We start from the raw sequence: 22,753 nt of genomic DNA, 5'->3' as shown, positions 1-22,753 counted from the left end.
ATAAAATATATTAACAATCTAATTGGATTTTTTAAATTCTTCTAGTCAAAATCTATGTCTCACTAATATATGCATGTCCCAGGGGCCTAGGGAGGGTACCCTGGAGATCAGAAGTGCTGAACATTTTTTGAGTGCTTACCATCTTCCAGGCATTCTACTTCGGTTTTGACCTGTGGTGAGGCTGAATTCAAAACTTGGTCTAATGAGTGCCCTGCTTTTTCATCTATACGTGCATCTAATATTTTTGGTGTTATTGCTTATTTAGGTTTTTGTTGTTGTTCTTATTGTCATTCCTTTACCATCAAATAAGAGTTACATTCAAAAATACCTTTCTCAGAAAAATTTATTGAATATTCAAGAAGCTGTAATGGTGCAATGGATTGAATTGTGTCCCCCAGCAATGTGTGTCAACTTGGCTAGGCCATGATTCCCAGTATTGTGTGACTGATTGTCACCATTCTGTCATCTGATGTGATTTTCCTATGTGTTGTAAATCCTAATGTTAATGAGGCAGGATTAGAGGCAGTTATATTAATGAGGAAGACTCAATCTATAAGATTAGGTTGTATATTGAGTTAATCTCTTTTGAGATATAAGAGAGAAGTGAACAGAGAGAAAGGGAGACCTCATGCCACCAAGAAAGTAATGCCCAGAGTGGAGCATGTCCTTCAGGCCCAGGGTCTCTGTGCTGAGAAGTTCCTAGACCATGCGAAGATTAATGACAAGAACGTTCCTCCAGAGCCAATAAAAACAGAAAGCCTTCTCCTAAAGCTGGCACCCTGAATTTGGACTTCCAGCCTCCTAAACTGTGAGAGAAAAAAAATTCTGCTTGTTAAAGCCATCTACTTGTGGTATTGCTGTTATAGTAGCACTAGATAACTAAGACATGCTATAAAGTGGTAATTACTTATAAGAAAACTATTATTTTCAACATGTAGAACATATAGTAAGAAATGCTTGGTTCTCACATTATTAAGCAAAAAAAAATTTTAAATACATGCATGATATCTCAGTCTGGTTTACTTCATTTAGCAACTACGTACTTCTGAACAGCAGGCATGTCTTTAGCTCTTTTTCTCCCTCTTTTTGAAATGTGTAAGTCACCCCCAGAGAATGAGAGCTGATTTGATTGATTCAGGGTTGACTATCAATTTGTAATTAAACAAATTTGTTTAAATTAACACACCGTTTATTCTCTTTTACTATTTAAAAGGAACAGGTGAATGTTTTTACCAGTTCTGCCTCTTATTTTAACACTATGAAAATAGCCATTGCCAATACATGCAATTTTAGCAATTTCAAAGGAAGGTGTTAGCGCAGCACGCCATCAACATTGCATGGTTAGTTAAGATTCACAGCAAAGGAAACATTGAGGATAACCTTACCATATCATCCGTCAGTGTCTTAATATTTAAATGCTGCAAATGAAAAAAACCAAGCATATCAGTAATTTATAACAGCTTTTTTTAATTTTAGTTAATAGAATACGTTCAAAATTCTACAATCCCAAGTCGAATGTAATTAAATTCTCGACAATTTAATAAAAATGCATTATATATAGTTTTAATCTCTTTCTCAAAAAGATGGACAAAATTTGCCCTGAGTGCACTCGTTCCAAACGTTTACTAAAACTACCTGATTTTGTAAAGAAAAACAGAAGCCTAACTGTGGAACAATAAATATATTCTCCCAATTAATATTATTAATTACCTTTAAATATATGGTAATACAATGAATAGGGATGTAAATTTTATTTTCAGAACATTTGCATATTATAAGACAGTGAAACTTTAGATCTACCATTAGCATGCAGCATAAGAGATAATGAAGTACTTTGTCAGCTTAATTAACTTAAACAATTCTAGGAAGAAGAGTGTACTGCAATGACTATTTGCATGTTTAACATCAGCTTGATTTATCACCAGTGGTGACAGTAGACACTTTAATTTCATTGCTAGCTTCTTAGAGAACCCTTTTGCTGATTTCCTTGTTAGACAAACATAAGGCCACTTAGAAAGTGAATAAATTAGTTTTCCTGCAAAGTGGTGTTCAAATGAAAAAATAAGTATTTACAAAAAAAGAAGGAATCTAAAGTTTTATAAATCCCAGAATCAGGCAAGGTTTCATATTCAAGTAGCTGGAATCATCTTCTGGTTCTTCTTCTTATTCACTGTAACTTTAGATCCTTAAAAAGGCAGAGAAAGGGTCAAACATATATTCTAGACAGTAAACCAGGTCTATTATTTTATAAGCATAAAAAAATATGTTAGCAATCATCACCTAACAGAGTAAGTGGCACATAGTTAAATTCAGCGTTTATTGAACAGGATGAAATTTATCATTCCTGTCTGTACCCTGGAGTACACCTTTTTGCTCATGTATATACCTCAGTGATGACCCAGATTAAAAATTCATGCAATACGAATCACTATCCCATATTCTCCTCTCCCTTCCTTTGACCAAGATGTTCCTTCCTCTAGTACGGAGGTATGAAAATAACTGCAGAGAACCAAAATGTACTTTCTGTATATCCAAGAGGAGATAGCTGAATTAAAGACCATTAGCCGCACGACTAGGCTCCAGATTGAACTGTGTGCTGAGTTAGAACTTCTTACTCTAACCTGGGATATCGGGAACAATACTGGATTAACTAAGGGTTAGTAATATCTAATTCTGAGCTAAAAAAATTATTTTTTATCGATCTCTTCAGCCTTTTAAATTAACCAGTGTGCGCAGAGGTCCTTAAAAGTGGGTATGATCCTGGGCAGGATTATAAAATTTCTAAGGCACTCTGGGCCACAGTCTCAACCCTAAATCACAATACTAGATTTAAAAACTGCATGGCTGAGTTTGCAGAGAACGGGGCAATGAAAATGGCTGCTGGGGCTCACTTCCTCTGACTGCCCATTGTATGTGTACTTTCCAGTCAAAAGAGGTTTCTAGCCTCCTTGCATTTGGTTAACCACATGTCTCTTTTATTAGTTATTCTTGAACCAGAGATATTGTCTCAGTCACAACCCGTATCACTCACTCCTGAAAGGTGTCATTGCAAGTTCCTGTGACAAAAAAAAAAACAGGAAAGTGGCCATCTTCTGACATAGAAGCATACCAAGTGGCCTAATACTTAAAAAAGTAAGGGCAAATCAAGGCTTCATGGGCCATCCCAGTTAACTGGCTTAATACCATGTTTAGTGCTTCTGTTCTATCTCCTAGTTCATTGTATAGTGCTTCAGATCTTAAAAGCTTGAAAGCAGCCTTCCAAGTTTCAACAATTGGTCTCTACTCCCCTGGAGCAACAGAGGAAAATGAGAGTCAGGAATAGGAAGAGAAAATGGAATGCATGGCCAAGTGCCTCCCTGAACAACTCCCTCCTTTGCCATGAGACTAGAACTGAATGGTGCCCAGCTACCATTACTGAACATTTTGATCAAAGATTTGATAGAATAATCTTGATCAAAAGGTGGAAAATGTGGAAGAGAATTTCAAATCCTCATGGGATCCAGACTTTCTGGAGCCATTGAGGCTAGGTGAACCCTGAAACCAGTACCCTAAAATAATCTTTAAACCTTAAACCAAAAATATCCTCAAGTATTTTTTAAATCAAACAATAGTTTTCCTTAACTAATAAAGAATGTCTGCTTTGGGCATTGTGCTCTTTTAAGAACTATATAGGATCAAACTAACAACAGCAACTCAAAAGGTTAGACAAGAAAATTAGGGGACGGTAAGTTTGTGTTAATAAAGAAAATAGGGAGGAATAATTCAGAAAAGGGCGGTGAGAATAGTTGCACAACTTGAAGAAAGTAATCAATGTCACTGAATGACACATGTAGAAATTGTTGAATTGGTGTATGTTCTGCTGTGTGTATTTTCAACAACAAAAAAAAAATACTAAATTATTAATTTAAAAAAATGCCAAAGAAAGCATAAAAGCTGAAATCCTATACAGAATACTATGACACACTAAAGAGGAAACATCTACTTGCACTAATGAAATATCCCCAAATACCAGGTTAAGTTGCCTGAGGAAAATGCCATAAACATGGTATTAAAAACAAGATAGTAAACAATGAAAAGAGACAATATTAAGAGAAATGAGACTAAGGCCCATGCAAGATTTATGATCTAAAAACTACATAGAAGATATGGAAAGTAAAGTACTATATAGAAAAAGTAGGGAATGTAAGTTACATGATGTAAAATCCCAAAGATGTAAACATCTAAGAAGAGCATTTTTATGTAACTTTAACAACCTAAAATTGGATAGTCTTTTAAGTTAGAGTTAGACTCATGATTTTCAAAAAAAGAGAGACACAGTGTATCACACAAGACACAAAACAAGACCCATTTTTTGTCATAGTTTTTTGATATTCTTAAACCATCTTATTGAGGGACTCACTTTTAAAAGGATTACTTATTTTGTTAAATGCTTAACCTGTTTTTACTTTTTTTTTGTTTAAACCATGTAGTTATATATATAAGCCCAGTTATAACCTATATCATGATAAATAATCTTAAAAAAAAGTAAGGATCACAAAAGAAGTATAATGCAGGAAAAGTTAAACAAGGAGAAATAAGATAACTCAATGGGATGTAGGTATGGAAAGTATAACAGTCTGGGAGAAAAGCAAGAAGCTAAGGTCAAGTTCATTATTCCTTCTTTTCTGGGGAAACACCTATTTGATTCTCACCACCAGTAGGAGAAGCCAGGAGGCCAGGAAATGACAGCAAATTCAATGGCCTATGAAAGGACTAGAGATACTGACTAACAGAGTAAGTGGCTGGAAAACTGATCTAAGAATTGTGTTGCTATATTGAAACAGTAAAGTCAGAATAGGTTTCACGTCAAGATTTAGCTTTCAGAAGAACAGAGATGAAACGTCTATTAGTTTACACACATTCAATCTTAAAGAAACCAAAAAGGCATGTTAGCATTAAAATCTGAATAGATCTAAGAACAAGGAATAGCTCCTAAAAAGTGATGTTTCCAATCACAGACTACCTCAAACATGACTTAAAGAAAACTACAGTAATCAAATAGAATTTCTCAGCGAAAAAAATATAAAGGCATTATCAACTGACACCCTTTTATAGAATGTTTGAATGTTAATATTAAAGTCAAGTTTATCATTAAAAAGTGTACATTATATCACGGTCCTACCAGTTTAGATTGTATACTTCTAAGAAGATGACCACCCATTAAGTTGATATTGCTATCAAAGAGAGAGACGATGAGAGGAAACCCTCAGACAATTATGTGAGGTTTTTTTGCCTTTTCTAAGTACATACTACAAGGGTAATGTTCTTAGTTTAAAAAAGAAAAAAAAAACTTTATTACACAAAAATATTGCTTTTATACTGGTACTTGAGATATGCTGAAATGTCTGGTTAATCAAGACACTTAAAAATGAAGAAATGCTTATTTTATAGCCACCAACAATGTTCTTTACTGTCTTCTGGCTGGGCAAAACAGAAGCTGCATGCATCGATCTAGTTCATGAGAAGCATTTGTTGACATACACTGCAAGAAGGAATTTGAAACATAAAATTGACTGTTAAATGAAAGTAAACAGGAACAAAATGAGAAAAATAATAGCCTGATAGCAACTTCTTAGGGTTATATTTGTATATATGACACACACCACTGTATGTCATATGCATTAATATATGTTTTTGACATACATATGATGCATGTCATATATGTATTTAATATATGTGTTAAAAGATACAATTTTAAACATTTTAAAACATTCATACCTAAATAAATGTGTTTTGTGACTTTTAGTCATATCTCCTGGCCTATTATTCTACTAAGTGTTAGTAATGGTTTATGGCATTTGGGTAAAATAAAACTGATGATAACATCAAAATATGAACAGTTATTTACATGGAACCACTGGTAATTGATTAAGGTGTGGTATTAAAGTGCATTGGGCTCTTTAACTAAGGTTGCCTCTCATATACTGAGCCAAATACTCACTCTTCTTTCTGTGGTCTTTATGTTTCTCAATTTGCTAATTCTATTTTTTCCCTAAAAAGTAAGAAGCACCAAATATAGATGGATACCAATGTTTCTGCTAATAACGATTCCTAAACTGTATGGTCAAGGGGATCACTCTGGGATTGAAAGAGTTGGAAAAGCCTTTACAGGCTTTTCTTCTAAAGAACACAGGACCCAAAAAAAGGGGAGAAACACAGAACATAGGTTTCTCTGTTCTCATTTAAGTAATGCATCAAAACTTTTATTGAAGACAGTGCATGCTGACAAAAAACAGATCCAGAGCTTTTACAGCACTGTGCTGAATTTTGTGACTATAAAGAGGTCCGAAGAAAGATTCCCTCCCTCATCCTGCTTAGTTTACAAGCAAGTAACAAAGAACCAATAAGTTCTATAAAAATACAAAGTAATATAAAAACCCCTGAGGTCCACAAGCAATGAAAAAGATTCCAACCCCAGATTTTTTAACAAATTTTATGTTTTATTTCATCGCTTAGCACGTATGAATCATGGAACACAGGATCTGTCCATTGACGTCATTAGGTACCTGACAGCCACCACCAGGTGTCAAGCTAACAAGCAGGCTTGGATCAATTTGTCAATGTCACTGAAGCCAAATGACTGTATTTTTAGAAATGATTCTTGCTGTTGCAACTTAATCCCAATGAACTTACATTGTTTAACATCGTGAGGGATAACCAACAAAAGAAAAACCTGTAAGATTAAAGGTTCCAAACACACTTGGCTGCGACCCAAATTTTCACAGACTAGACCTTCTCAACCTGCCGTTTTCCAGCTTTTCAATGTGACAAGAAAGGCACAACAAGGCTTTCTTTGAAAAAGTAGCTTGCAGGGTCTCAGCCTCTCACAACTGGTTCAGTGGGTCTGAGGTGCAGCTTAGGAATCCACATGCTTAAATAAAGGTCCCTGTGTGAAGCTGCTGCAGCTAGCCCAGAACCAAGGGAGAAACCTTGCTCCTCACTTCACCACTATCAGCCATTAAACATTCCCTCAGCCTGAACACATATGAATTTCTCATCATGTGGTTTACTTAAAAAGCCAAATACCACTAAAATAAGCTAAATGAGTGGTGCAGATAACAAGTACAAGAGAATTTCGAAGAAGTGAAAGACAAAGGGCTGGTACAATTGGGAGAGGTTTTACATGTCACCAAAGAAGTGACATGCAAAAGCTGGGCAATGAATATGAAAGACCGAAGAAAAATTGATGACTTTTAATTATGGTGTTGGCGAAGAATATCAAATATACCACGGACTCCCAAAAGAATGAACAAATTTGTCTTGGAAGAAGTACAGCCAGAATGCTCCTTAAAAGTATTAAGGATGGCAAGACTTCATCTCACATACTTTGTTCGTTATCAGGAGGGACCAGTCCCTGGAGAAGGATATCATGCTGGGTAAATTAGAGGGGCAGCAAAAAAGAGGAAGACCCTCAATGAGATGGACCAACAAAGTGGCTGCAACAATGGGCTCAAGCGAAACAAGATTCTGAGGATGGCGCAGCACCAGGCAGTGTCTCATTCTGTTGTACATGGGATCGCTATGAGTCGGAATCAACTTGACGGCACCTAACAACGACAACAAAAGAAGTGACAGGTACCAACTAGTACTGTTTTAAGAGAACACAATAATGTCTGGTATGTAGAATGAATTAACAATTTTATCACTTATCCAAATGCCTTGTCTATCTCTAAGGTATAATAATTAAATCTTTATAAGCATAGACATACTACCTGCATATCAAAGATTGTTCATTATATCAAACCATAACACCACACTATTTGCTTGACAAAATGAGTAAATAGCAGGTTACCAACTGAAGTTATGGCAAAGTTACATCTTAAGAGAAAAAGGCAAATATTTGTTTTCTCTTAATCATAACATGTGTTTAATGATCATATGTTAAAGTGTTGTTCACATTGTTTTAATTCCCATCTTATTCCTTTCCCAGTATACATATGAATATGTACTTTAACCTACTCATGTTTCTGGTACCCATGTTCTTGTTGTTAGGTGCCATCAAGGCAGTTCCAACTAACTCATAGCAACTCTATGTACAACAGAACAAAATGCCCAGTGTTGCACCTTTCTCACAATTGTTGTTATGCTTGAGCCTATTATTGCAGCCACTGTAACAATCCATTTCATTGAGGTCTTCCTCTTTTTCACTGACCCTCTACTTTACCAAGCATGATGTCCTCCTCCAGGGACTGGTCCTTCCTGATAACATGTACAAAGTGTTGTTGTTGTTGTTAGGTGCCGTCAAGTCAGTTCCGACTCATAGCAACCCTATGCACAACAGAACGAAACACTGCCCGGTCCTGAGCCATCCTTATAATTGTCATTATGCTTGAGCTCACTGTTGCAGCCACTGTGTCAATCCACCTCATTGAGGGTCTTCCTCTTTTCTGCTGACCCTGTACTTTGTCAACCATGATGTCCTTCTCTAGGAACTAATCCCTCCTGACAACATGTCCAAAGTATATAAGACGCAGTCTCACCATCCTTGCTTCTAAGGAGCATTCTGGTTGTACTTCTTCCAAGACAGATTTTTTCATTCTTTTGGCAGTCCATGGTATATTCAATATTCTTCACCAACATCACAATTCAAAGGTGTCAACTCTTCTTTGGTCTTCCTTATTCATTGTCCAGCTTTCACATGCATAAGACATAATTGAAAATACCATGGCTTGGGTCAGGCGCACCTTAGTTTTCAAGGTGACATCTTTGCTCTTCAACACTTAAAAGAGGTCCTTTGCAGCAGATTTACCCAATGCCCTGCATCGTTTGATTTCTTGACTGCTTCTTCCATGGTTGTTGATTGTGGATCCAAGTAAAATGAAATCCTTGACAACTTCAATCTTTTCTCCATTTATCATGATGTTGCTCATTGGTCCAGTTGTGAGGATTTTTGTTTTATGTTGAGGTGCAATCCATATTGAAGGCTGTGGTCTTTGATCTTCATCAGTAAGTGCTTCAAGTCTTTTTCACTTTCAGCAAGCAAGGTTGTGTCATCTGCATAACACGGGTTGTTAATGAGTCTTCCTCCAATCCTGATGCCCCATCCTTCTTCATATAGTCCAGCTTCTCAGATTATTTGTTCAGCATACAGATTGGATCGGTATGGTGAAAGAATACAACCCTGACGCACACCTTTCCTGACTTTAAACCAATCAGTATCCCCTTGTTCTGTCCAAACAACTGCCTCTTGATCTATATACAGGTTTCTCATGAGCACAATTAAGTGTTCTGGAATTCCCATTCTTTGCAACGTTATCCATAATTTGTTAGGATCCACACAGTAGAATGCCTTGGCATAGTCAATAAAACACAGGTAAACATCTTTCTGGTATTCTCTGCTTTCAGCCGGGATCCATCTGACATCAGCAATGATATCCCTGGTTCCACGTCCTCTTCTGAACCTGGCCTAGAATTTCTGGCAGTTCCCTGTCAATATACTGCTACAGCCATTTTTGAATGTATGTGAGATGAAATCCCACCATCCTCATTTCCAAGGAGCACTCTGGCTGTACTTCTTCCAAGACAGATATGTTCATTCTTCTGGAAGTTCATGGTATATTCTCTGGTACACATACTTGTGTTTATTTTAATGTGAACACTAATTACAAAGCCTATGGAAATGTAATAAATGTAATATTACTACTAAGCATGACACTAAACACACCTACAGAGTCTATCTAGGGGTCATCTCTCTGGCAACTACAAACATACCTATGTATAAAAATACTATTCTTCAAGGGCTCCAAATTTAACCATAACTCAAAATGGTCAAAAAAAAAAAAAAAAACCCTAAGGACAAGAGTAGAGTTGGCCCTTTGATCCTGTAAAGAAAGTTTTTAAGTTGACTTGCACTTAATGCGTCCATTTTTCGAATGTGAGATAGAGAAAAGTGAGAGGAAATATTAGGAACAGGTGTGAATTACGAAAAGCTCTTATGTCTTTTTTAATCTGTCCACCCTAATACTGCCTACCTCAGAACGAGTCCACTATCCAGGCGTCTCTTCTCTCACAGACCCCAGAATCCTGATTTCCCTTCTCCATAATTCCTACTTTGTGAAAGGAGGGTCATCAAGAACAGCTTTCAAGAGGGGGAGACACCTTTCAAGTATTCACATAAGTAAAGAGAAAAAATTCATTTTAACGAGAACATAACATTTTCTAAAGGATTAAAAGGCTGCCACATACCATCTAAGAAACAACCACCTCTCTAGAATAGGCACTTGTCAAATTGCTACTTGGAACTCTCACCTGGATTGTACATCACAGTGCCTGGGCACCTAACAAGTCGTTTTTCATTCTGTCATAACTCGTGTTCTTTTTCTTCAATGAATTCATTCAAAACTAAGGTGAAATTACAGGAAAACATAATGGCTAATTCTAGTAACAGTCCATGGGTGGTACAAATGGTTAACCACTCGCTACTAACTGAAACATTGACAGTTTGAACCCACCCACAGGAACCTTGGAAGACAGACCTGATAATCTGCTTCCAAAAGGTCAGACTTAAAAACCCTATGGGGCACAGTTCTACTCTGAGACAAATGGAGTCACCATGAGTCAGAACTGACTCGAAGGCAACCAGTTAATTCTAATAATGCAGTTTTAACACTTTATTAAATTCGTATTTAAGTTGTTCAATTCTGAAATTTTATCATTAATCTTCTGGATTTCTGTTTGCTGTCTCTCTGTGGATTCTTGCAATCTGTTAAATTTGTCTTTGTGCTCTTCTGTAATTTTCTTAAGTTCCTCTATTGCTTGTCTGTGTGTTCCTTGGCTTGTTCTGCATTTTGTCTGATCTCCTTCCTGATCTCTTGAAGAGTTCTATATATTAATCTTCTGTATTCTACCTCCAGTAATTCCAGAAAATTCTCTTCTTCTGGAAGATATCTTGATTCTGTTTTGGGAGCTTGTTGAAGCCATCACGGTTTGCCTCTTTATGTGATTTGATATTGACTGTTGCCTCCGAGCCATCAATAAGTTATTATATTTATTTATTTTATATTTGCTTACTGTGTCCTAGCTTCTTGTTTTTTGTTTTGATATGCCCAAATAGGCTGCTCATGACAGAGAGTTTGATTATTGGCATCTTTGAAGCTCTAATGTCCTGTCACCAGGTGGTTAGATTTGTTACTAGGTATGTGAGCCCAGGAGTCCATTTACTTTTCTTGTACGGATTCAGCTCAGGTGTCCAGATAGTCACCAAGTGCATGGTGCAGGCTCTTACCTACAGTCCTAGACTGGCAAGGGTGATTGGAGTAGGCGCAGGTATCTGGCTGCAGTATGGGGTCACACACTGAACAAGGTAGGGGGCTGACGGCTGACCCTGACTGTCTGGGAAGAAAGCGTGTCCCTGTTCCCTAGAATGCATAGGTGGGTGGGTTTTGCAGCCAGACTATCGCAGCCAACGCTGTTGGATGTAAGGACTGGGGGGCACCACTTATTCTTGGTTCCCTGTTGCAGGTGGCTAGGTGGCATGGGTAGAGCCACCAGTTCTCAGGCCCCTGACGTGGGTAGGTGAGCACCCCGCTTAATGGACAGAGCGGTGTCAAATGTCACGAACATGCCGTTCCGCCATATAGCTGATACAGTGAAGTGAGGCTTCAGGTATATACTCTGTTGTACTGTGCTAACAAGGGCCTACGCTGTTGAAATGGGCCCACACAGGTCTATACAGGGATGAAAGGCATTCAAAGTCCATGGACCCTGTATGCTTCTGCCTAGGCAAAGGAGCTGTATCTGCTCTGACTTCCCAGCTTAGGGGAGCTGGTGGACTATTTTTTCCTGTTTGTTAATTTGTTCTCTCTCCCAGGCTGGGAGAATGGCTCAGAGCGCGTGATGGGCCCTACTTCTGGCCCAGGGGAAGTGGCAATCAGCAATCGCTGAAGCCAACCCAGGACCTGATACAGAGCGGGGAGGGAGCAGGGAGAGAGGCTCTTCTCAAACAGGGTGTTTTGTGATCCGTGCAGTAGGTCCAAAAAAAAACTACGGCTGTCGAGTCAATTTCGACCCACAGCGACGCTATAGGACAGAGTAGAACTTCCCCGTAGACACATGTAATTATCTTTTGCTGATTGAGGGCTGCTTCTCGCTAGTTCTGGAAGGTTGAGTAGACTCTCCGCCACTTGGTCTCTCCCAATGTGGAAAACACATCCCTGCCTCAACAGGCTAGTCAGAGGATTCAGCCTGCAGGGTGCCGGTTCCCGCCAGGTCAGGTCTGGCAACTCCTCACTGCTTCTCAATCATCTCTCCTTCCTCCTGCCGATCAGTCCAATTTCTCAACTTTGCCTTTGATGTTTAGGGCTCCTAGATTGTCATATATAATTGATTTACTTGTTTACTTGTTTTTTCGGGTCTTTGTTGTAAAAGGGACCACTGGAAGCGTCTGACTACTATGCCATCTTCGCCTTGCCCTCATCTACCATATATTTGAAAGAAATTTTATTTGTTTACATTCTATCATCACATTAAAAAAAAAAAAAAAAAAAAAACCTGTTGCCATGGAGTCTATTCTGACTCATAACAACTCTATAGGACAGAGTAGAACTGTGTTCCAAAGGTTTCCAAGGACCGGCTGGTAAATTTGAACTGCTGACCTTTTAGGTAGCATTCTGAGCTCTTAGCCGCTGCACTACCAGGGCTTCACCATCACATAAGGGAGGAAATTTGGTTAGACCTTTTTAGAGAACGCTTTGGTGAAACAAATGCTATATTCATGCTCTTTAACCTAGTAATTCTACTTCTTAGATTAATAGTCAATTAAACAAAAAAGAAATACAGTCAAAGGTTTAAATATAAATATGTTTCACTACAACATTACTTTAGGTTGCTATAATTATAATCAACATAAAACTTCCTAAAACATGAGAAAGGTTAAATAAATTATAATACCGCCACATGAGAAAATGCTTACAATACAATGTTATATTTAAAAAGTTAGTCTTAAAGTTAAGACAGGAATCATTGTTATTTGTAAATATCTGGATCATGGGTTTTTTTTTTTCATACTTTCCTGTATTTTCCCAATTGTCCACAATGAGCATATTTACTTTTATAATGAGAAAAACTTTTTTTTTTAAGTTACCATGGATAATACTCTTCATACTAAGCAGAAAATACAGATTAGTTCCTTTTCAAATAAAAATGTATGTAGTAGTCAGTAAAAGAAAAAATGAAAATCTGAAGAATCTAATAAATACTGTGCACACAGGCTTTTTAATAAGCTGGTTTTTTAATGCATATTTTCAAATATGTCAGAATATATTAAGCACATTATTCATTCGTTTTCTAATTCACATATATAAATTAACCAATCTCAAAAAGCTCCCTGGTTTTGTGAATTATTGATGTTGTCACCTTCTAGTGACTTAATTCCAAGGAAAATATAAGAATCACTACATCACAAGCACAAATCCTTCTGACACAAATTCAATTTCTGTGGTAACAATAATATATTGACTTAGCTTTACTCTTCTATTTTGTGATGCTTATTAATAGGAAAGATAAAAGAAATCTATCATTTTTCTTTCTTATAAATGTAAATGATACCATGCCATCTCAAGAAAGTTGAGGTAAATACCACTGACTTGATAATCCTTAACATAAATGAGGACGTGATGCCAAAATCTAAGACTCGTGATTGTTCAAACAAGATCTAGTCTCAAAACCTAATTTTTTTCTACTACACAATATAATTAAGCCACATCATGTGCACGACCCTACATTAAATATGATGAGGACCCAGTCCCTCACCTTCCCAAAAAACCAAAACAAAACCCATTGCCGTTGAGTCATAACGACTCTATAGGACAGAGTAGAACGGCCCCACAGGGTTTCCAAGGAGCAGCTGGTGGATTTGAACTTACCTTAGGAGCTTACAGTGGAAAGAGTGAAAAGACATGTAAGCAAATAGCCAAAAGGCAAGACAACAGGATAATTACCATAACAAAGGTACTCAGTGGTGATTGGAAGAAAAGGGAGAGGCTCTACCAGCTAAATGCATATGCTTAAATATATGCTAATTAACCTGCAAACATTATAGCAGTGATCTAAGACTAAATCCAACATTTTAGTCATGATTTAGGGAAAACCTGAAATACAAAATTAGTTCTTCTTACAGAATGAGATGTTCATTTATTCATTCACTCATCCAACAAATATTTGTTAAACATCTACTATGTTCTTGACATGGGATACATCAGTGAATAAAACAAAGATTCCCATCCTAAAGGAAACTAACCTTCTATTGGGAAACAGACAATAAGCACAATAAGTAAATATTAGGAGGTGATGAGTGCCCTGAGGAAAATAAGTAGTATAGGGTAAAACCAAAAAACGAAACCCAACTCATAGCAACCCAGCACCCAGGGCCATCGAGTCGATTCCGACTCATAGCGACCCTATAGGACAGAGTAGAACTGCCCCACAGTGCTTCCAAGGAGTGCCTGGCTGATTCGAACTGCTGACCCTTTAGTTAGCAGCCATAGCACTTAACCACTACGCCACCATTCAACCAGGCCAAAGTTGCAATTTTAAATGGGCCTGGAGTAGGCATAAAAAAAAAAAAGTAAGTGGAATTTGAGCAAAGAACTGAACTTAAAGTGGATGAAGTGGAATTAGCTACGTGGATATGGAAGGAAGTATTTCAGATAGAGGGAATAGCCAAACCAAAGGCCACTGGCATGTTCAAGGAAGAAGGAAGCCAGAACAGCTATAGCCTTCTGGAAGAGGGTAGGAAATGAAGTCAGAGAGAAGGGAGGAGACAAGATCAATCCCAGTCCATTTTAAGAATTTGGATTTTTATTCTTATAACTGAATAATCACAAGTGTTTTGTAAGTATCGTGAAAACAAAAAACATATTAAGCCAATAATAGAAATTAACTCAAGCATGGTTGTTAAGAGCTTGGCTGATAATCAAAAGATCAGCAGTTGGAATCCACCCGCTCCTTGGAAACCCTGTGGGGCAGTTCTACTCTGTCCTATAGGGTTTTTAAGGGTCAGAATCAACTCGATGGTAAGTGGTTTGGTTTTTTGGTTTTATATACAATTTGCAAATCAGGATAACATTTCAACTAGAGAGTCAAAAATGTTCCAAAGAAGAAAGAACTTCCAAAGAGTCTATACCCTATCTTATCGCTAGTAATTACACATTGCCATGGAAAGGGGCTGGAACGGAACTGATTAAAAAACAATTTGTGGTTATGAGGGATTCATACAACATCGTCTTGAAGAACAATTAAAATAAATACTGATTTACCCTAAGACAGAGCTTCTAGTCTGACCTTCAGAGTTTGTTTGTCAAAACTGACTGCACAGAGATAATTCTACAAAAGCCCAAGGCTAGACTATTGCTTGACTTAAAGGTGACTTTTGGAAACCAGTTTTCTCAAAACTCAAGGTTCAAAGATCATCTCAGGGTGATAGCTTGGGTGGGTCACTTCACCTTCCATGGAATCCAGGAATCTGGATTCCAGGAGAATTAAAAACTCCGTTCCTCAATATAAATCAGAGCCCTGGTGGCGCAGTAGTTAAGAGCTCAGCTGCTAACCAAAAGCTCAGCTATTCAGCTGCTTAGGTGAGTCACCTCGACCTCCATGGAATCCAGAAATCTGGGTTCCACAAAAATTAAAAACTCCATTCGTCAGTATAAAATTTTTTTAAATAATCAACTTCAACAGTAATAATAGCTGAATCAGTGATTTGCACAAGAGAAACAGGGCAGGAAGAAAAAAGACAGGTGTATACTCATACAATCATTTATTTCAGGGCTTTAACAGACTTGTGTGGCTATGTTGCCAGGAGTCAATTACTAAAAGGAATTAGAAATACTCCCTAAACACTGTAAATCCAACAAAGGTATAAATTTTGCACAAACTCAGTTAATTCTGTTATAGCAACACTTTTTTTTTTTTTTTTTTTAAGTAGAATTAGTCCAGACAGAAAAAAATAGAGACAAGCATGTTTGGAGAAAAGAGGGTGAGAAAGAAGAAAAACCTTAATTATAAGCATTTAAATGTAACTCTGCAGACCCCTCGGCAGTCTGAGATCAGCCCTAAAGTTTCCCCCCAGAAGTCTGTATACAAATGGTATAGAGCTCCACAGATGTCTGAGCCCAACCGCAGGGATCCTGTAGACCACCCAGCACCATCCATGTGGCCGCCCCTCCTCCAGCTTCTACAATCTAGGAATCTATTTCCATCCCATAGTTACTAATCTCTGGGTGACCTCAGCATCTCCTTTTTGCTCTTTCCCTTCCAACATCTGTGTAAATGATCCCCCTGTTAAATCAACCTACTGTGGTTTCTATTTCTTGTCATTTTCCTCTCAATACATGTGTGCGCAGGCTGTTTTTTGTTACTGTACAAGTTCACCTACTTGTCTTCAAATGCTGCCTGCTTCATGAAGACTCTCTGATCCTCCCTGCATCAAAACTTTCTTTGGGCCTCTCCTGTGATTCTTTTTCAGTTGCCAGAGTCAATTCCAACTTTAGGCTGCCCTGGGTGACACAAACAGTTAAGCAGTAAGCTACTAACTGAAAGGCTGGCAGTTCAAATCCACCCAGAAATTTCTGGTAAATCACCAGAAAAAAGGCCTGATGATCTATCTACCTCGAGAAGATCACAGCCATTGAAAGCCCAATGGACCACAGTTCTACTCTAAAACATGTGGGGTCACCATGAGTTGACTCAATAATAACTGGATTGTTTTGTTTTTTGTTGTTGTTGCTGCTGCTGTTGTTGTCTTATGACCCTTACATCCTGCCTTGCATTCTTCTGGGACAATAAAGAATACAGAGCAGAGGTCAAAACACTGGGCTCTGGGGTCAAACTCACCTGGATTGGAATCCAGCTGATACTGATCAGGTGTGTGACAGGTGTGTGGACAGGTTACTTAAACTCCCTGAGGCTTAGTTTCCTTATTGATGAGAAAGAAAGTATGTACCTCATAGGCTTGTTAGGAGACTTAATAGAGAAGGCCTTGTAAAGTATGTAACATACTAGCTAGTGGTTTTGTTGTTGTTGGTTGTCGTGGAGTCAATTCCAACTCATGGCAACCCCATGTGTAGAACTGCTCCACAGAGTTTTCAAGGCTATAGCTTTTCAGAGAAGCTGATTGTCAGGCCCGTCTTTCAACGAACCTCTTTGTGGTTTAAACTGCCAAACTTTCAATTAGTAGTTAACCAGTTAACCGTCTGCACCAACCAGGGACTCCTACCCAGTAGCTAGCAGGATTTAATAAATGTTAGTCTCCTTCCTTCCAGCAGGTATCACCTTTGTTTAGGTCATCCACTTTCTCCTCAAGGCTACCCCAACAGTCTCCTCCCGCTCTGGGCCCTGAAATCATTCTCTAATGTATTTTATTCATTTATGATTGATTTAAATGTGTGCCTGTCTCCCCTACTAGGCTTGGGCTCCTTGAGGGCAGGGATTTTTGTCGTGTTCACTTTGCTATTCCCAGAGCCAGCATGTTGCCTGGACTTCAGGAAGTGAGGCTAACACAGAGGAGGATAAAAGAATGAGATGCGAAGTAAACAGACAGTATTGGGGGAATGCATCCAATACTGACTGGATAAATTCATACTAAGGGTGGGTTAGAGTGTAGTCAGAAATGTTGATGGTCCCACCTCTGTCTTGCCATAGCACTTTTGTTTACAATGACTTGGGTCACTGATCCCTGGTTTGCCTTGCAGTTTAACTGCCTATGATTATGTCTCATCTTTATTTTTAGGTGGCAAGAATCATGTTTCCTTTATCTGTGAATCTTTAACACTTAGCAGTGCGGGGAACATTTTAGGCCAATGGTTTTCAACCTGATTGAACGTGAGCCCTGATGGCACAATGGTTAAAGTACTCGACTGGCAACCAAAAGGTCAGAGATTTGAACCCACAAGCCGCTCCACAGGAGAAAAGACCTGGTGATCTGCTCCCACAAAGATTGTCAATTCTGACTCAAAAAGCGACCCTATAGGACAGGGTAGAGCTGCCTCGTAGGATTTCCAAGGAGTGGCTGGTGGGTTCGAACTACCAACCTTTTGGTTAGCAGATGAATGCTTAACTACTGCACCACCAGGGCTTCCCACAAAGATTAAACACCCACAAAGATTACAGCCTAGGAAATCTTATGGGGCAGTTCTACCCTGTCATATAGGGCTACTACGAATCAGAATCAACAGCACACAACAACAAACACTTGAAAATCATCTGAAAAGTTGTTTTAGTTTTTTTTTGGTAATTCAGACACCTGAGTACTATCCCAGACCAACTGAGTCAGAACATCCAAAGGTGGGGCGTCACAACAGTATTTTTAAAGCTCTCCCGGGTAAATCTAATACGCAGCTAGGGTTGAAAACCACTAAATTACACAAACTATTATAAACTCAGCCTTCTAGCACCACAACTGTCTTCAATCTCCAAAGATCCATACATGTAGATATTGTAGAGCCTTGTTGGTTTATCTGCCTCATGTACAGCATCCCTTCTCTAAAATGCCTGTGCCAAAGTGATGAACCAGAATTCTTTATTGCTCTTAGTGACTCAGCTCTGGCCCTAGCTGATGTCAACAGGGCTCAGCACCCAAACCTAAGCAGAGCCAATCAAGTCCTCAGGGAATGGGACTCAGAGATACAAATCAGGCTCTGTTCTTGCATAAACCAAGGGCACAGGCATACAAATGGAAATGGAGGCTTTAGATTAGGCTACATGGAGATCAAAGCAGTGGAAGCCGATCTAGGCAGAGATCACAACAGTGAAGCAAATACCTAATGAAAAGCAAGATGAGACTACATGGCCCCAGAGGGGAAGAATAAGAGAAGCCACCTGCTTCATGTTCTTGGTTCCAGTTCCTCATGAGGGCCAGCTACACTTTGTGCTTGATCCTATGGAGAGATGTATCCTTAAACCTGTAACTCGCCTTTTCAAGCTTAAACTAGATAATGTATGGGTTCTGTTCCTTAAAGCCAAATAAGCTTTGACTGAGACAGAACCCAAGATTGTAAAATGGATTCTAGGTACCCCTATAATATATCCCACCTCATCATCATTACTACCACCACTTACTGAGCACATACCACAATTACTAACACACTGATTTAGGAAATAATATTGGCGTCATCATTCCCTGTCCTTAAGCATAGAGAATGTGACCCGGCTGATGTGACACATCAACTGGGCCCTGAGGTATAAAGACAATAGATGGGACAATCTTGGAAAATACCTTTAGAGAAACTTTCACATAAGCCAGAACACAAAAGACTTCCCACTCTTATCACTTTCTCTTAGCATTTAGTGAAAAGAAATTTGTTGGACCAATGAAGACTCTCCTGGCTGTCAGTTACTGAAACCTGTACCAGTGATTGTTAAGAAAGCCAATTCAAAATATAAGATCACAGTTTCTAGCCGATCTGTGAAAAGGCGAAGCTTTCAACGGTTTTTCCCATTTGTAATGTTATTATAGACTGATGACTTTGTAACCTTCCTTGGACTCGGGCAGACATGGCTGTGGCAGCATGCTTGTCGGTTTCCCTTTCTTGCTTACTCTGTAATATTTCCTTGGATTCGGGCAGACATTAGCTCTGGCAGCATGCTTGTCCACTTTCCACTTTTTTGTCTTTTTGAATATATGCCAAATATAACTTTCTTTTTGCTTTACTAAACTTTGGGATTTTTTTTCCCCTACAACACCCAACAATCCTATAAATGAGCCATTATCCTCATCTGAGAGATAAGGAGATGGCATCTCAGAGAGGTGGTTTGCCAGACCTGGTCGTGGCAAGTCTGGGAATATAACTTTGACCACTCTAACTCAAAGGCTTAGGCTGGATTCACTTCCCAGCCCTGCCTCTCAAGAAATGCTCCACTCCCCTTAGTCCTTACTGCTCCAACAGGTGTGATCAAACCTAGGAAGGAAGTGCTACAGTGGAAATGAAACAGTTTCCGGGTTACTTATGGGGCAAAGAAACTTGAAAATGAAACCTCAGCAAGAAAAATGAGCATAATTCCAATTGGATAATTATTAAGTGGTAACAACAATGACTACAAACTCATATCTTAAAAATTCAGGTATGTATAAAGAACTAGTGGGGAGGTTATATTATCTGTAAACTGTCTAACACTAATAATGATAATAATATATGTTTTGTTATAGGTTTTCCCCCTTTGTTTCCTAAAGGTGCTTCTTCAAGTGTACATTAGAAATGTAATGAATTAGGTTTTTTTTTAATTTCTCATTTATAAATTTTTTTTAAGCTTTTATACATACCACAAGCCTTATAAACCCTGTCCTCCCAATTCAGACTAAAACATAAGCCACAAAGATATCCACATTACTACATGTCACTCACGAAAACAACTCGAGTCAGAAATTATTTACAGGGCAACAGCTAATTAAAGAAATTTCACTTTTAAATTACTGATAAAGTTCGAACTTCTTTTTTTAAATAACTAAGTCACTGTTAAGTTTTCTCGCGTGATTTGAATATTACTTTTTTGGCTATCCTCTAAATTTTTGTATCACTTAAAACAAGTCACAAAGATGACTGTATATTTACAAAATCCATGTATGAAAAAGGGAGGGGAAAAAAGCATCATCCCAGCTTTTAATGCAGTCCCAGTACTATGCATAATATGCGGGTATTTTACATTTCTTTTAGAAATATTAATCAAGCAGAACGTATCTATTAAGCATCTAGGCTAGCAAGCCACTATTCTAGGCATAGAAATATAAAGACCTATAAAACACAGCACCTGCCCTCAAGGAGTTTACAATCCAACAGATTCTTGAGGAAAAATAAACAGACTGGGTTACCTATTTTTTCCTTTTTGGTGATTCAAAAACAGCATCAGTAACTGTTCTGGCAAGGCTACGAACACTGACATACAAAGGTTGCTCACATTATTGGTTTCCTTTGTATGTTTCATCCAAAAGAATGTGGTGAATCTGGAGAGATAAATCCTTGAATGGGATTAGATACAGAGTGGTCTAATACGTGCTCACATGACAGCACAGTTAAATTCCAACTTACAACGTTCTGTGTGTTAGATTACGAACACACCAATTTCCGCAGTCAAGCGCTAGCTCAAGCAAGTGCTGCCTTACTGCCGTTGGCAATCTCCCAATGGCTCCAGAAGGAGGGTCCCGCAATGACCCTCTACCAATAACCCAAGCATATTTGTATAGGACTTTTTAAAGTACAGTAGTTTTATGTTCATTATCACACCATTCAAGCACACTAATAAAACAAGTCAACAAAGGTTGTAGGGAAGCCAGCAACAGGTATGGGAAGGCATCCAATGATCTTAATAGCCTGGTGGAAATTACTGAGGAATGCAGATCTTGCAAGGATATAAAGATAATTCTCTGGTGATTCTGTGCCTCTTTCTGTCATTGCTGAGGTTGTTCTGTTTTGCAAACCTATCACTGAGGGTAGCTTCTGAGGCTATGAAGGTGCATCATCTTTGCCAGATAAGATGTGCATGTTATCTGTCTGAGGAAAACTGTCACATCACCAGAAGGCAATCTGAAAACAGCACCTGATTTACAGGCAAAGACTACAAGGACCACAGAAGTCCCTTTCAGCTTGAATGCAGGCCAAAGTCTTTAAGCTAGGGCACATGGAAATTCTAAGCCTAAAACCTCAGTCTACTTACACAGAAAATGCAAAGTCACAAGGAAAGAACTGCCATTTTTATAGAAGACTGATGAGCCAGGTTCTTAAGTACAGGAGACCGGGACGAAAAAGATAAATTCGTAGGATGGCCTGCTTGGTGCCTGTTTCGAACTAGAGACTCAAACAACGACGCATTCCTCCAACCATACACTCCCACACTTGACAGTTTAGTAAGGCTGACAGTAACTTCAGGATTAAACGTGGTGAGATGAGTGCCCCAACAGGCCTGGGTGGAGGACAGGCATTCCCAAGGGCTGCTTCAGGAAGGTAGGGAAGACCTCAGGGTCCCAGATACACTTTGAGTATCGTAAAGCGGCCACTGATTGGAATCGACCAGACAAACAAGGGAAGGAAAGCCATCACGACAGCATTTCTAGCTTTTAAAAATACATCATAATCATTCAGGGACCTATGAGGAATTCGTACGGACGAAGAATGGGATTTTAGGTGGGTAACTAAAGAGATATCATTAATATCACACGCAAGCAAAATTTTGCTGAAGATCATTCAAAAACAGCTACAGCAGTATATAGACAAAGAAATGCCAGAAATTCAGGCCGGTTTCAGAAGAGGACGTGGAACCAGGGATATCATTGCTGATGTCAGATGGATCCTGGCTGAAAGTAGAGAATACCAGAAAGATGTTTACCTGTGTTTTATTGATTATGCAAAGGCATTTGACTGTGTGGATCATAACAAACTACGGATAACACTGTGAAGAATGGGAATTCCAGAACACTTAATTGTACATATGAGGAACCTTTACATAGATCAAGAGGCAGTTGTTCGGATAGAACAAGGGGATTCTGATTGGTTTAAAGTCAGGAAAGGTGTGTGTCAGGGTTGTATTCTTTTACCATACCTATTTAATCTGTATGCTGAACAAATAATCCAAGAAGCTGGACTATATGAAGAAGAACGGGGCATCAAGATTGGAGGAAGACTCATTAACAACCTGCGTTATGCAGATGACACAACCTTGCTTGCTGAAAGTGAAGAGGACTTGAAGCACTTACTAATGAAGATCAAAGACCACAGCCTTCAGTATGGAT

At 38.6% G+C, this 22,753-nt stretch overlaps 1 protein-coding gene across 2 annotated transcripts in view; it reads right to left on the bottom strand.

The window, feature by feature from the left end:
• DIAPH3 (diaphanous related formin 3) overlaps positions 1 to 22,753 on the bottom strand; it is a 588,341-nt gene that overhangs the window by 541,168 nt on the left and 24,420 nt on the right. Inside the window, exon 2 of one of the 2 annotated variants that reach the window (XM_003412593.4) lies at positions 1,386 to 1,418. The exons of the other annotated variant lie outside the window; for it this stretch is intronic. Within the exon in view, the coding sequence (XP_003412641.1) occupies positions 1,386 to 1,418 (33 nt within the window). The remainder of the gene's footprint in view (positions 1 to 1,385; positions 1,419 to 22,753) is intronic. 2 annotated transcript variants of the gene reach the window in all.

Source organism: Loxodonta africana, chromosome 17, assembly GCF_030014295.1.
Source record: "Loxodonta africana isolate mLoxAfr1 chromosome 17, mLoxAfr1.hap2, whole genome shotgun sequence".
Taxonomy (NCBI): Eukaryota; Metazoa; Chordata; class Mammalia; order Proboscidea; family Elephantidae; genus Loxodonta; species Loxodonta africana.
Note: the sequence above shows the minus strand (reverse complement) of the source record. Positions and strands in the feature narration are given on the sequence as shown.